This window comes from Grampus griseus (genome assembly GCF_964374135.1).
Source record: "Grampus griseus genome assembly, chromosome: 1".
In the NCBI taxonomy this organism is placed as follows: Eukaryota; Metazoa; Chordata; class Mammalia; order Artiodactyla; family Delphinidae; genus Grampus; species Grampus griseus.
Window position 1 is genome coordinate 79,406,173 of NC_139017.1, and position 13,448 is coordinate 79,419,620.

Genomic DNA, 13,448 nt, shown 5'->3' on the forward strand with positions numbered 1-13,448 from the left:
TGGCGTTTTAAATCAAATTCATCTCTAAGTCAGCCTTAGACCAACAGGCCTTCCTGGGATGGGGGCCCTCAATGTGCTGGCAAATGTTTAATCACCTGCTCTCCAGGAGGAAAGCTCTTATTGGTAGCATTTGCCATTGCCTTAGTTTAAATGCTCCCACCACAGCAAGTTTCAGGTTACCAACACAGCCCCACTGAACAGGGTCAGGAAGAGCTGTGGGCAATCAGATCCAGCACACCCTTGGGCGAGGTCAGAAGATTAGGGTAGACAGACCCCGGTGGTAGTGTTGCTGCAGGGGACAAGGGTCAGGTTCAGATTCTGGACCTAGAGGGTTCATTTTATGTGTGGCTCCTTCTCTCCCCACCCTACCCTGATACCTTCCACCATAGAATCAAGCTCTAAGAATATCAAAGGGGTCTTGAAAGAGAAAGGAATCATAGAATTTGCAGCCCAGAGGCAGTAGGTGGAAGGGAAGAGGGAGCAGGACATCATCTCTTGATGGGAGATAGGAGAAAGGAGGAAGAAGGAAAGAGATGGGAGGAATGGTTTTATAATCCACACATGTGTGTATGTGAGTCCTTGGCTTTTCCCTACTGTCAGGAAGAGCTGCCTCATTCCCCTGGTTGCCAGTCTGGTTGCTAGTCTGAGTCACTCCCAGGAAACATGTTTTAGCAGAGGAATGTCTTAGCAGGGTCTAACTCCTCACACCCTTGTTAATGACCCTGATATGAACAATGTTAGATCAGATACAGTCTGTTTTCCTCCCGAAGGACTTCAAGGCTATGTATGCCCTGCTCAGTTTCCTGACATTCTAGTGCTTTATGATTCCCAGGGTCAAAATTGTCATTCTAAGCATCTTCTCTGTTGAACAACAGATATGTACACAGAGAGCCTTGCTCTGTTTTCCATTCACTATTGGACACTATGAGCTGCAAAACACATAAAACAATTTTTCCAACCTAAAGAGCTTATAATCTCGTTGAGAAAATGTGACAGCCATGTGAACTAATTCCTAAGTAAGGAGCACTTATAACAGCATGATGATGATATGTCAAAGAATAGTCTTTATAATGAATTGTGAGGAACCTATAATTAAAGGAGAGTCTATAATGAGAACTTATTTAGTAAAGACAGTCAAACTGCATATCCTGGTCCTTTATATTGTTCTTGTTTGTTACGTAATGTGTACCCATTTTTTAAACATATTTCCGACTCATTTTACAGTTAGAATCCCTTTTTAACAAATAACGATTAGAGCAGCCAGTTCAATGTAATAAAAATATTTCTTCTGCTGGCCAACAGCCCATACTAACACTCCTTTGCTGATGGAGATCCAAGATTCCTTTTGAAGGGAAAACCCGGTATGAGAAAGACATTCACAAATCCCTGTCCATTTGGCAGTAAATCTACTTAACAAAAAGGTTATCCTTTCAGCAGAGTATTGACAAAGCACAGCTTTGCATATCTGCACGGTATTAAATAACTCTTGACAGAACCTGACTTTTTCAATGTTGCATTGATTTTATTTGGGGCTTTTGTGTCATAGAGCTCCATAGGCTCTGATCAGTTCAGGGTGGATGACTGTGGGAATCTCACCTCTGATCATCCAGGGCAACAGACCCCCTGACACGCTAGCAAAGGCAGCAGAAGAGAGCAGACATACGTGTCTGCCCTTGTCTTCCCCTGTATCAGCTGATTATTTGTGCTAATAGAAGGAAGCAATCTCACTCTCATCATCCAAAAGCTCCTTTTCACTTGCTTTTTTGTCAATTTATTTTACTGAAGTATTTTTGAGTTACAATGTTGCGTTATTATAATTTCTGCTGTACAGCAAAGTGATTCAGTTATACATCTATATACATTCTTTTTCATATTCTTCTCCATTATGGTTTAATCACAGGATATTGAATAAAGTTCCCTGTGCAGTGTTTCACTTATTTTTGAGAGGGTTTTGGTAATTCTCTTAGGAGATATAGGAACCCTATATATAGGGTTCCTATATTCCTTAGGAATATAGGAACCCTAAGTAAAATTTGGAGAATTTGCAGTATATGAAAGAAAAATAGTTCTGGATCTATCCTGTGTCTCTGGGACAGTGGGCTCGCGTGAGCCAGCCAGATTCTCTGCATTTACGAGAGTACTTTCTTGCCATAGAAGTCTAGGGTCTAAGTGTTTAGGTTAGGACGCCCTCCTGCCAGGCTTCAAATTAGGTGAGGCTGATAAAGTAAATAAAAGGTAATGGATTGTGTCCATACACGACTTCATTCCATCCTTTGAATGAGTTTATCAATAACTGCTAGAGGGCAAGACTCAGCAATAACCATGTACAGTTGATGTCTCCAGGCAATAGAAAGCTGATTTTATTTCCTAAGGTGTTTGAGGTGTGCCAGACTAAAACCCTCTTCCTTCACTGATACATCTAGTGTGTAGTTTTCCTGAAATGATTAATGTTTTCTTTCTCTAGGCTTATGCTACTAATTACACCCAAGCTTCTTGAACTGTCTTAAACAAATTCACACACAGGTAGGAGCCCTGCAGGACTCGCGAGTGTGATGAATCAGGTTCTGTGCCATATGCTTTCATTTCTCCCCTCTGGTCAACATTTGTTTTCTCTGTACTTATTTCTCTTGCTGCCCTGTGAACTGAAATTTAAGGGCTGTGTTTAGCTGCATGTTGGGGTGGAATATGGGTGGAAGGGTGTATTTTAATAGTATTTTGCCAAATTTAAATTGGGTTGAATGTTTTCCAAAATAATTTCCTATTTCTAAAACTGGTGCCAGTTAGGAGAGACTTGGAATCTACCCTTATCCTGAAATACTAAGAAAAAGCTCAAAAGTTATATTTGCAGAGTGTCATTTACTTAACGAGTCTCCCTAGTTAGACACAGAGAAGTGACTTTGCTCTCTGTTATGAGAATATTGTGCATTTCCTGGCATCTCGCTGCCCCCTAGTGCAACATGCCAGTGAGCGCATCCTTCCCTGCAAGCAATCTTTGCTTTATTACTGTCTGATCAGTCCATTTTATGCTTCCCTGGGTTCTGGCAATGTGATTAAACACTAATCCATGGCTCCAACAGAGTCCTCCATGGGTCCTATTTTGCCAAATAGATCTAACTTTTGGAGCAGGAGTTTGGTGGGCTAGAGAGTACAGATGGGAAAGTGGGCTGGACTCTTGAGACCCCTTCCAATGGGGAGACATGGCCCATCTCCCAATGGGCCTTGTAGAGAGCTCTGAACATGAACAAATCTGGACCTGCTCTAATGCAGGCAGACTGTCTCAAGGTGATCTCAGGGAGCCCATAAGCTTCAGTACAGTGCCAAGAATCAGAGGAACTGATCTTATGTTAAGATACACTCCTAGAGTGCAAAGTAGCAAGAGCAACGGGCTTGAAGAGAGAGACCACCTTGGGAAATTCCCTCAAACTCTTTTAGCCTTTGTAAAACGACTATTGATAAAAAGTAATCTTAGGGGCTTCCCTGGTGGCGCAGTGGTTGAGAGTCCGCCTGCCGATGCAGGGGACACGGGTTCGTGCCCCGGTCCAGGAGGATCCCACATGCCGCGGAGCGGCTGGGCCCCTGAGCCATGGCCGCTGGGCCTGCGAGTCCGAAGCCTGTGCTCCGCAACGGGAGAGGCCACAGCAGTGAGAGGCCTGCATACCGCGAAAAAAAAAAAAAAAAAGTAATCTTAGACTATTAGGTTTACTGTAGCCAAAGTAGCCATTAGGTGCAATTTAAGGATTATGGAAAGGCATTCTGACCCTAAAGGCTTGCTCTCAAAACTATTCTGAAATGATCACCAAATTGTGAGCCATGTATGTGGTCTCCATGAAGTTCTGCCAAAATGACCTTGAACAAGGTGTTTAACTTCATTGGGCCTCTGTTTTTCCATCTATAAAGTATTAGTGCCCCTATTTAAATGGATTACTTAGGGATTCAATGAGATAACATATGCCTGGCACATGGCAGATTTCAATAATTGTTAGTTCCTACCTCCTCCTCCCCTGACCCCTTTTTTCTGGACTGAAATAGTCAACACCCATCTTGGATACCAGATACTAATGGGTGGATGGTGGATTACGATGCCCTCTTTCTGAATTGTCCCCCAAAGAGCTGAGAGGCAGCCATTGCTTGTCACTATTAGTTTTGAATATTGGCAAGGAAATTTGCAAGAGGGAGTGGGATAAGGGGGTAGAGGTGGTCATTAAAATCTTCAGTGCTGAAAACTGTAACTGACAGGGACTTCAAGGTATTGCCTGTTCAGGAACCACGTCTGCTTTATTATGGAATGAAAGATTTCTGTTCTTTAATGATGATTGTAATTGCAGTTTTGACTGAGGGAGCAGACAAGAGAAAAGAAAGGCATCCAGTGTGGGGAAAGGTCATTTTGTGATCATGGAATTCTTTTTCAGAAGACTGTGTTACAAATATCATACTTGCTTTTCAGAATCAGGCTATTTGCAAAACAGATGCTCAATCTTCCTATGGTGAATTAGTAAACAAACAAAAAAAGATTTTAAACTCAGTATAACAGAGGGAAACACAGAGCCACACCTACATGCATGCGTGTACACGTGTACAAACGCAAATACATACTTTGTAGATTAAATAGACATTTTTTATGCTTTTATGTGTGTTTTTTGTTTTGGTGATAGCATTGAAAATTGTGTGGGTTTTGTTACGTAGTTAGGGTTAGTGAGTTTCCATGGAGAGGAGTAAGAGAAGTTTAAGAACAAATTCTTAAGTTTAAGGACAAATTCCTCCTTACCTTTGATGGTAAGGAAGAATTTGTACTAAGGTCTTTCCTCCCATCTATACTCTAGTTCTGTCGCTACCCTGACTATGAATTGGACAGAAACCAGAGAGAACCATGTAAAATTATGCATTTCATTAAATTTGTGTAAAGTCTTTCCAAATCTTCCTAGACATTGTTTTGGAATTGACCAAGGGGGAGTTTTACTGTATTTGTATCAGATCTCTGGAGTGGAACTAGAGGGAAGGTTACATATTGCCCTGTCCAACCCCTTTATTTTATAAATGGAGAAACTAAGGTCTAAAGAGGTCACAGGGCCAGAGTGCCCTCCCTTATTATTATCTCTCTTTCCTGTTGTCTGTATCATGTTTGCTTGGTCCATCTTCCCATAAGGTGGTGAGTGTTCAAAAGCATTAGACCTGATTTGCATGAGTTTGGCCTTCCTCAGCACCACACAATGGGAAAGTCGGTAAATTCCATTCTTAATCTCCAGAGAATTGCCTCTTCCCAACAGAAATTATAATAGAGGGAAAGGGATTACTGAATAAGAATATTGTTTTTTAGTAACTTATTTCTTTACACTATTCGACAAAGAATTTCATGTCCAAGTTTAATATTGCAGTCTATTTCTTGACAGTGGAAAGAACCCATATGTGAATTAGCAATGAGAATTTTGTGTTACATTAGGAGGAAAAGATGTGTTCTAGTTCTGTCCTTTACAAAAACTCTGGGATTGAATTTTACCTCCTATAAAAAAGCCCATTTTGCAACTCGTTCAATATCACCCAACAATCAACAAATATTTATCAAGCCTCTACTATGCTCCTAGCAGTATTTAGAGTCTTAAGATGTATCAGGAAGCAAAACAAAGATTTCTGCCTTGGAGATTGTATCTTCATGTACATTTGTAACATATGAATGAACTATTACTTTCCAACACCAAATTATTCTTGCACAGCATTCTAATGAAAATGTGTCATTTTTATTTTTTTATTTTTTTAAATTGTCTTCCTTAAAATAAAAGGCCTTGTTTCTCAAGAAAAATGCTTTTTGGGCAAGTTGCATGAAATTTGTCACAATACTGCCGCCTTGCGGCTGCTTGAATCAGAAACCCACATACACTGTAAGGTCAACTCTGTCTTTAAAGGTAAGGTTTATAGGACAATTATCCTGCTCTTCAATGGAAGCCTTTGATACAAAATTACCTAGCCAGGAGTACTTAGAATCTAATTCCTTCTGATTTTGTCACAGAATGACTGGAAGAGCTCCATCGCTTTTGTCGTTGGAAACCGAGTTGAGGATGAGCTTCTCATTCAAGCCCTCACCCTCGCTGTCCAAGTTCCTCAGCGCAGACTCTTCAGTATGATTTCCTGGCAAGACATTCTCCAGCAGGTACCTGTCTCTTCCCACCCCTAAGCCCCTTGGAGACTTTCTTCTTAAAATAATAGAATAAAATAATGAAATAAATAAAACTATCATATTCTTGGGCTGTTTGGCAAGTTTGGGTGCATTACTTTGCACAAACACTTAGCTGGAATAAATTTGAATCATCTAATCTGGAAGGATTATTTTTTTATCGGTGAATGTTGCCCTTTCCACATTCATTCATTCAACAAAAATGTCTGAGGTCATACTAGGCTCCATGCTAGGTTCTGTGAGGAATTATTTAATAAAAGACTCAATAACAATAAAAGAAAAAACTATTTAATATTCCAAGGAAGCCCATAACTAACTGGAAAAATGAAGCCTCCAGAGAATCCTAGCTGTCAGAGGTTAGAGGGGAATGATAACACAGAAAAGTTCTGTCAGATAGCACAGCCTCATATAATTACTAACAGCTTACCAAAGTGACTGTAAATATTTGAATTAATTGATGACTATCTCTTCCTTGCTAGGTTCCCCAACCCCTCAAGTCACCGAGGTATTTGAAAGTTACATATATCTAAGGATTCTTTAAGAAAGCCTTTCTTTTTCATTATAGATGAATTTTCTTACAGATCAATGGAACAAGTGCACTTTTTGGAAGTACATCTAAAAAGGCAAAGAAATCTCTAAGCGGTAGTGCTCCCTTATATTGTGAGGTAGGTGAACGTATTGATTGAAGAGATTTTTGTAACTTTTAGAAAACAAGAATTGAAGTAATAATTTTATAGTCACTTTTAAAAAAATTTAATTCATTCTTTGAAAGCAAATTCCCACTCATTGTTGGAGCTGTTTGTTCCTGATGGTGGGCGTGTAAAAAATCTGCTTCCCTTTTAACAAAATCCCCCTTTAGGACCAAAATTGTCCCAGATTGTCTACACTGTCACTGTATCCAATTGAAGAATATAAATCAGAAATGTGTGTATATGAAAGTGTTGGACCATACTTTTTCATGGTAATTACTGAGTATGTGATGGTATTAAAGGGGGTTGTGTTATTAGTGTATTACAAAGTGTTAGTTTTACCAAAGAAACAATGTAAAAATGCCCCAGAAGGTGCTTCCTGCACATGACAGAGAAACAACTGGAATAATTTTCCATCCATTTGTGAACTTTGTGTCCATTTTACATTCTACTTTAATCATTGTGAAAGTAAGGATAATCTTCAGATTAATGGTCCATTCCGTTTCAAGCAGATGCAAAAGTCTGGCCTGGCTGACCAGTGGGTTTGTGCAAAGGACTTAGAACACAGGCTCAGTACAGGGGCTCTCCGCTTACCCTGTCTTGTTAATATCCAACTTACAGCTTACAAGGAACTATAAAAATCCAGTGATTAATTAGAATATCACTTAAAATTTGTCAGGTACTATTTTATGACTCTGCAGACCGAAAGCATAAAGATTTGGGGATCTTTCAAGACGAACTTGTTTGTACTTTATTTCAGTGGTAACTAATAAAGTTTTTATGTGTCTCGGTTCTTGGGTGATTTCATGATGGACTCTGTAGTGTTGCCTAAGTACTATCTGAACAGGTTCCATTGGACTTATTTACAATTGCCAATACTGTGGATTTTTAGCATTAACTCTTGCTACACTACTCTTGCTATCATGGCAAAAAACTCATTCTGCGCTGATGAAGTCAAATAATGAGCCTTCTAACTTTTGTTATGATGTCCTGCATGTGCATGCCCCAGTTGAAACATTATGTGGTACCTGGATTTAAAATATTGGAAGTTTTCTTCTGAAGTAGCCATAGAAATCCATGTCCAATTCTCAGGCCTGGGATCAATTAGCCCCCGCCTCCAAAGGACTCTTTCTTCTTCAAAGATGCTCAGTGAAAATCAGAGATGATAACGGGCCAGTTTTGACGTCTGATGTGGACAGGCATTTTGGCTTGGATGTGGGATAGCCCGATGTTACAAATCCAGAGTTCGGTTAGAAAGCCATTCCTCTCCAATGTGTGCTATGACTCCTCATAGCCTTCACTCAGGGGAGGTCCATTTCACATCTGGCTCCCCTGCATTCTTCCAGTGGAGCATTTGGGCAATAAGCCTCCCACACCCACTCACATACCCTTTTCTGAATGGTTCCAGAAGAAAAGGGAAGGCAGCAGGAGCACCACAGAGATGGACCTGGGGTGCACCAGACGTGCATTAATGTCAATCACTGTAGCAAGAATGGATCAAAAACAGAAAACAAATTTGGGTTCCTGGGCGACATCAGCCATGGCCAGAATGCACATCTGGACAAGAAGGGCACATATCCAACCTCAGTCCCTCCACACTTAGGACCCGTTTTGGTCCCTCTTCCCAAGAGAAGTGAAAAGTTACAGGCAGTGCCTACTGAGAGCTCCAAGGCAGTTAGGAGTGTGGCCGTGAAAGAGACCCACAAGCCAAACTCTCTGGGGACCTCTGGACTTTCCAGGCATGCAGACAGCCGGCTCTTGACTCTATTTCTGCTTAAAATCTTGCACCGTCTGTGGCCACAGGTGAATTCCTCGGGAGCCTGTTTAGGAAGTCTTATGTTTTCCTTCTCAAAGGAAACTCTGCAACGGGGAAAGAAAAGAGAATCCAACAAAATTACTTATGTTACATGGGAAATTCATAGAGTTCTGTTTCCTTTTCGATCTCCATTTTGGAGGAAGGAGAACTCAAAATAGATATTTTAAAGGCCACGCACTTACATTGACTACTATTTGTAGGATACTCTCATTGGCCTTAGATCAGAGCCTCGTCGTTCTTACTTTAAACACAGTTCTAACCAATTTGACTTTCTGGTTTCCCAGCCTGCGGTCGATTAGGAGCAGAGAATTCGAGTGAAACTTCATTCTAGCACAGTTGATCCATGAGTAGTAAAAGAGTGTCAGAACCTCATTACATATTTCCAATAACGACTTGAAATGTCTGGGCTAGCAAAGACCACATTCCACAATGATTTGCTCAAGCTTTCATTTGGATGGCTTGGTCCTGTGTACACACAGCCTCGTTTTGAAATTGTGTAATTTCCCCTGAAACTTTAGAATTTCATCTAGCCATGATATTGTATATATGAGAGAATATTTATTTATAAACCACAGTTCTTTGAAAACCTGCTTAGATTTGTGCTAATGTGATTCCACAGAGACAAAACTACCCATGTGTTCCTTCACCTTCTCTTTTTGGAAACAAGTTTTGCTCTAGCAGGAACTACTCCAAGGACCTATGTGGGAATGGGAAGAGAAGTTTCCCCTTTGCCTATAGTCTTAGGGATGTTAGCTATCACTTTATTTTTCTTATAGTAGTAGTAGTAGTGTAGTAGTAGGTATAGTAGTAGCATTTAATGAGGATGAATATGATTATGATCCCATATACTGGCATTACTTATAAGCATAATTTTCACCATGCAATCCTATTTGAACAAGTGTACGCACATGAGAATGGATATACAGATATTGCCTGAATTATTAGTGACCAGTTTTACCAAATACCAAACAATTAACCAGTACATTCTTGTTCAAGCACTAGGTGTCAAACACTATCTAGACAATGGTGGGAGGGGAGTATGAATATTATAAAGACTTTAACCTCAAGAAGCTTAAGGACTAGTTAGGAAGAAAAAGAAATATATATATATATATATATATATATATATATATATATATATATATATATATATGCCTGACACATAGTAGGTATTCAATAAATGTTTGTTAAATTGAGTAACACAATGCAGAAAATAGTCAGGGAAGTCTATGAGGGACAGTTGGAGTGTTCTGGACATTTAAAGGAAGATGAGGTTACTGTTAGCCTGGGTGGATTGGGGAGGGGTGAGATCTAGAGGAGCTTTGTGGAGAAGGTGGCATTGGAAAGGAAGGGGAGCTGACAAGTCTGATCTTTTAAACATGTTATCCCGATTGACCCATATCACAGTTCTAAAAGGAAATGTATATATCCCCATCTTACATAGGGGAAGATGGAGGCATAGAGAAGGTAGGAAGCTTGCTAATTAGAAAACTGAAGAACTTGGATTTAACCATAGTTAAACACATAGCCTCAGATTTTTCCACTTTACCACAAACCCAGTACTCTTTCACTGGGCTCAAAGCTGTCCACCTTTTGGATGGATAGGTCTTGACTTTCAAATGTGGGAGAGGGCACATTCTCTGAGAAGGGAACAGCTCAAGTAAAGGCATAGGAGTGAGAGAGAAGACTGAAAGCATATGTACTAAATTTGTAGTTACATGGTACAATACATATGAAATAGCAAAGATAAACCCTGTACATATCTTAATTACAACTTTAAGATCCTAAAGGTGGAAATCTATGAGAAAACATTTCAAACACTGGAAAAAAATCCATGCTTTAAGATTCATGGCTGCACTTAAATTAATTCACTAAATATGCACAAATATTTGTGTGTGTGCTTTATGGTCCACATAGAGAATCTGACCTGTTCGTTTGCAGGTATACTCAGTCCTGACCTAAACCAAAAAGGAAAATATTAATGGTCATCCAGAGTCAACTGAACTGTTACCTATGAGAGGGGTCTAAGTATATCATACATGCAAAGATCATCCCTCTTATGGTTAAATCTGATACACGGTATGTGAGCACTATGAGAGATGTAAAATTTTCAGACTTTGACATTGTAGTTTTGATAAATTAGAAAGAAAAAACTACCAACTGGGCAAGGGGGTTGTTTATCCAACTTATCTGAAATTAGAGTCTACCATCTTAAAAGTTGTATATTCCACTGCGTAGTTCTCATTCCATAAGGGTGATCGTCATGCCTCCCTATCGGGAGATGGGCCTCTATCCACACATAGGCTGTGGTTTATGTGCCTGTCTGTGACTTATTCAGAAAAGAGAAATTGGGTCACTATACAAACAAAACCCAATAGTCTGCTGAAACAAAAATCATCTTTAAAGAATGAAGTTTTTTATGTCCTTGTTTATGTCTCACTTACTTCAAAGAATAGTCAATTCTATACAATAAAGAACTTGGGCAATCCTAAAGATTATGTGATACGTTGCAATTTTACAAATACAAATAATTATTAATTTTCCTCTTTACTCCTCTCAGTAAAAACTAAAACTTTTAATTTAAATATTAAAATGGGCTTTTCCATTGGGAGATAATTCTGGGAGATTATTAAATGTGGAAAGACTTTTATGGTATTAGATATGAGAGTAATAAACCAAATGCAATTAAAACAGATATAAGATGCAAATTTTATATCTTCTGATCAAATTAGTTTCACCACATTTTTAAAACGCTTTGCTAGTACTTTAGATTAGAATTCCCAGATATAATAGTTCCATTTTTGGTTCCCATTCCTGGGTGTGTAGACATATTTCTCAGCTCTTTCCCCAAAATGTGTTTATAATAACTCACAAGTAAGAACACAGACTTAATTATTATCTAGTTGCCTCCCTTTTCCAGATTCCTAATATGAAACATTTCTTAAACAGTGCTTCAAATTAATAATCTATTCAGTAGAATTGTAAACCCTTATTTTTGGGGGTGGCCCTTGTCAAAATGAAAAATGGAAAACTCATGCTTCAGAGATAGGAACAAATAATAAGTGAACACATTTAAGAGGTTTGAAGTTATTAAAATGGCAGATCTACTGGGAACAGAAAGAGCAGTATGTCATGGAAGGAACGAAGGGAAAGCGAGACAGGAAGCATTCTCTGGCCTTTTCAATCCTGCGTTTTAAAACAAAACAAAAAAAGTCAGGAAGAATTGGAAGGTAGCCAACCTAATGCCGTTATTTCATAGAGCTTAGGGACACACCAGGAAATTACAGACCAGTTAGTTTAACTTCACTTGTAGGGAAAGTATTAAAAACTGCTGCAGGAGATCAAGTAAAAGGATGCTTAGAAAAGCACAGCTTGATTAAGACAAGCCTGGCCAACGTGGTTTTCGGAAAGGGAAGGTCATGTCTTAGGAACTTGTTGAAATTCTTTGAAGCTATTATGGCCAGTACAGTCTTCAAAGAACACAGCGAGGCCCAGGGTCTGAGTATCTTTTCTGTTCCACATCAGTCCTTCAGGGATGCTTGCAGAACATGGCCCACATCAGGGCCTTGGCGCTCCAGGTTTAGAAACCACTGTCAAAATAGAAGAAAATAACCTCTGATGGAACATTTTTAAAGCTGGAACCAATTAATACAACCTGATATTTATAAATGTAAAATAATGACTTGGAACAAAATTTAGGAATATTGAGCTGTAACAAAGAAGTACTACGTTGGGACTATAAAAACAATCTGGGAGTTGTTGTGTCAAAAGCTGGGCTCTGGAGGCATTTCTCACCCAAAGAAGGGAAAACGAGGAGAAATCACAGTGCTAGAAATGGTTATAAAGGGTTATGAAGAGTTGCAAGCGAATGCATTTTGTCAAAATGGGAAAAAGAGCAGTCAGATGGGTTATCAACCCTGAGCCTCCTCTTTCTGGAGGAGGCCTGAGCAGCCCAGCAGAGAAAGTAAGGCCAAGCTAGTCACTGAGGAGCAGAAGGTCAGGGCTCCTGGGGTGCAGTATGTTTGCTTCTCATGTCAGAAACCTGGAGTTCTGTTTTCAGAGGAAAGCACAACTCAAGCAAAGGCACTCAGAGACATCCAAATGGTGCCCTCAGCTCTTTTCCACCCTGAGGCGCAGGCGGCTGGCCAAGCCCATGTGGCAAATAGTCAACAGTCCAGGGGGAGGCCAGTAGTCACTGGGGAAGAATGGTACCTGAAGCTGAGGACCCTGGGATTCATCAGCACGAAATGCACACCGTGCAAGGATTGGGGTGCTGGCTAGGACCTTTGACCAGTGGAAGAACTGCTGGGCAAGGCAGGAATCTAGTCAAGAATTCCAGGACACACAGATATCAGTGGAGGAGCAGCCACAAGAATAAAGCAAGGTTCAGCTAGTGAAGAGTGGCCATCACTGTCTTAACTGGGTGGGGTTTGGAGCCTCTCCAACATGTTACATTACACTTCCACCATGATTGGAAGGATACTGGAGACAGAATCACGAAGACGATCTCATCCTATTCCTGTATCTAAGACTGTGACTAACCCCCCTTTACATACGGTAATAATAGTTACCATTCGTTGAACACTTAGTTTATTCCAAGTTTTGTGTGCTGGGTGCCTCATATATATTAGCTAACCTAATCTTCTCAACAACGTGCCAGGAGATAATTAACAAATGATGAAAGTGAAGCTCAGGAAGTTTAAGTAACTGGTTGATTTGGAAGCCTTTGTTCCTTCTCCTTGTCTTTACACAAAAATTAAGAATAGTTTAGATTCTA

General features: G+C 39.9%; 1 protein-coding gene across 1 annotated transcript in view; it reads left to right on the forward strand.

Moving 5' to 3' along the window:
- Positions 1-13,448, forward strand: part of SPAG17 (sperm associated antigen 17) — a gene marked incomplete at its 5' end in the record, with an annotated part of 228,920 nt that overhangs the window by 20,350 nt on the left and 195,122 nt on the right. Inside the window, 2 exons of the mRNA XM_082671490.1 lie at positions 6,002-6,142; positions 6,748-6,831. Coding sequence (XP_082527616.1) covers positions 6,002-6,142; positions 6,748-6,831 — 225 coding nt within the window. The remainder of the gene's footprint in view (positions 1-6,001; positions 6,143-6,747; positions 6,832-13,448) is intronic.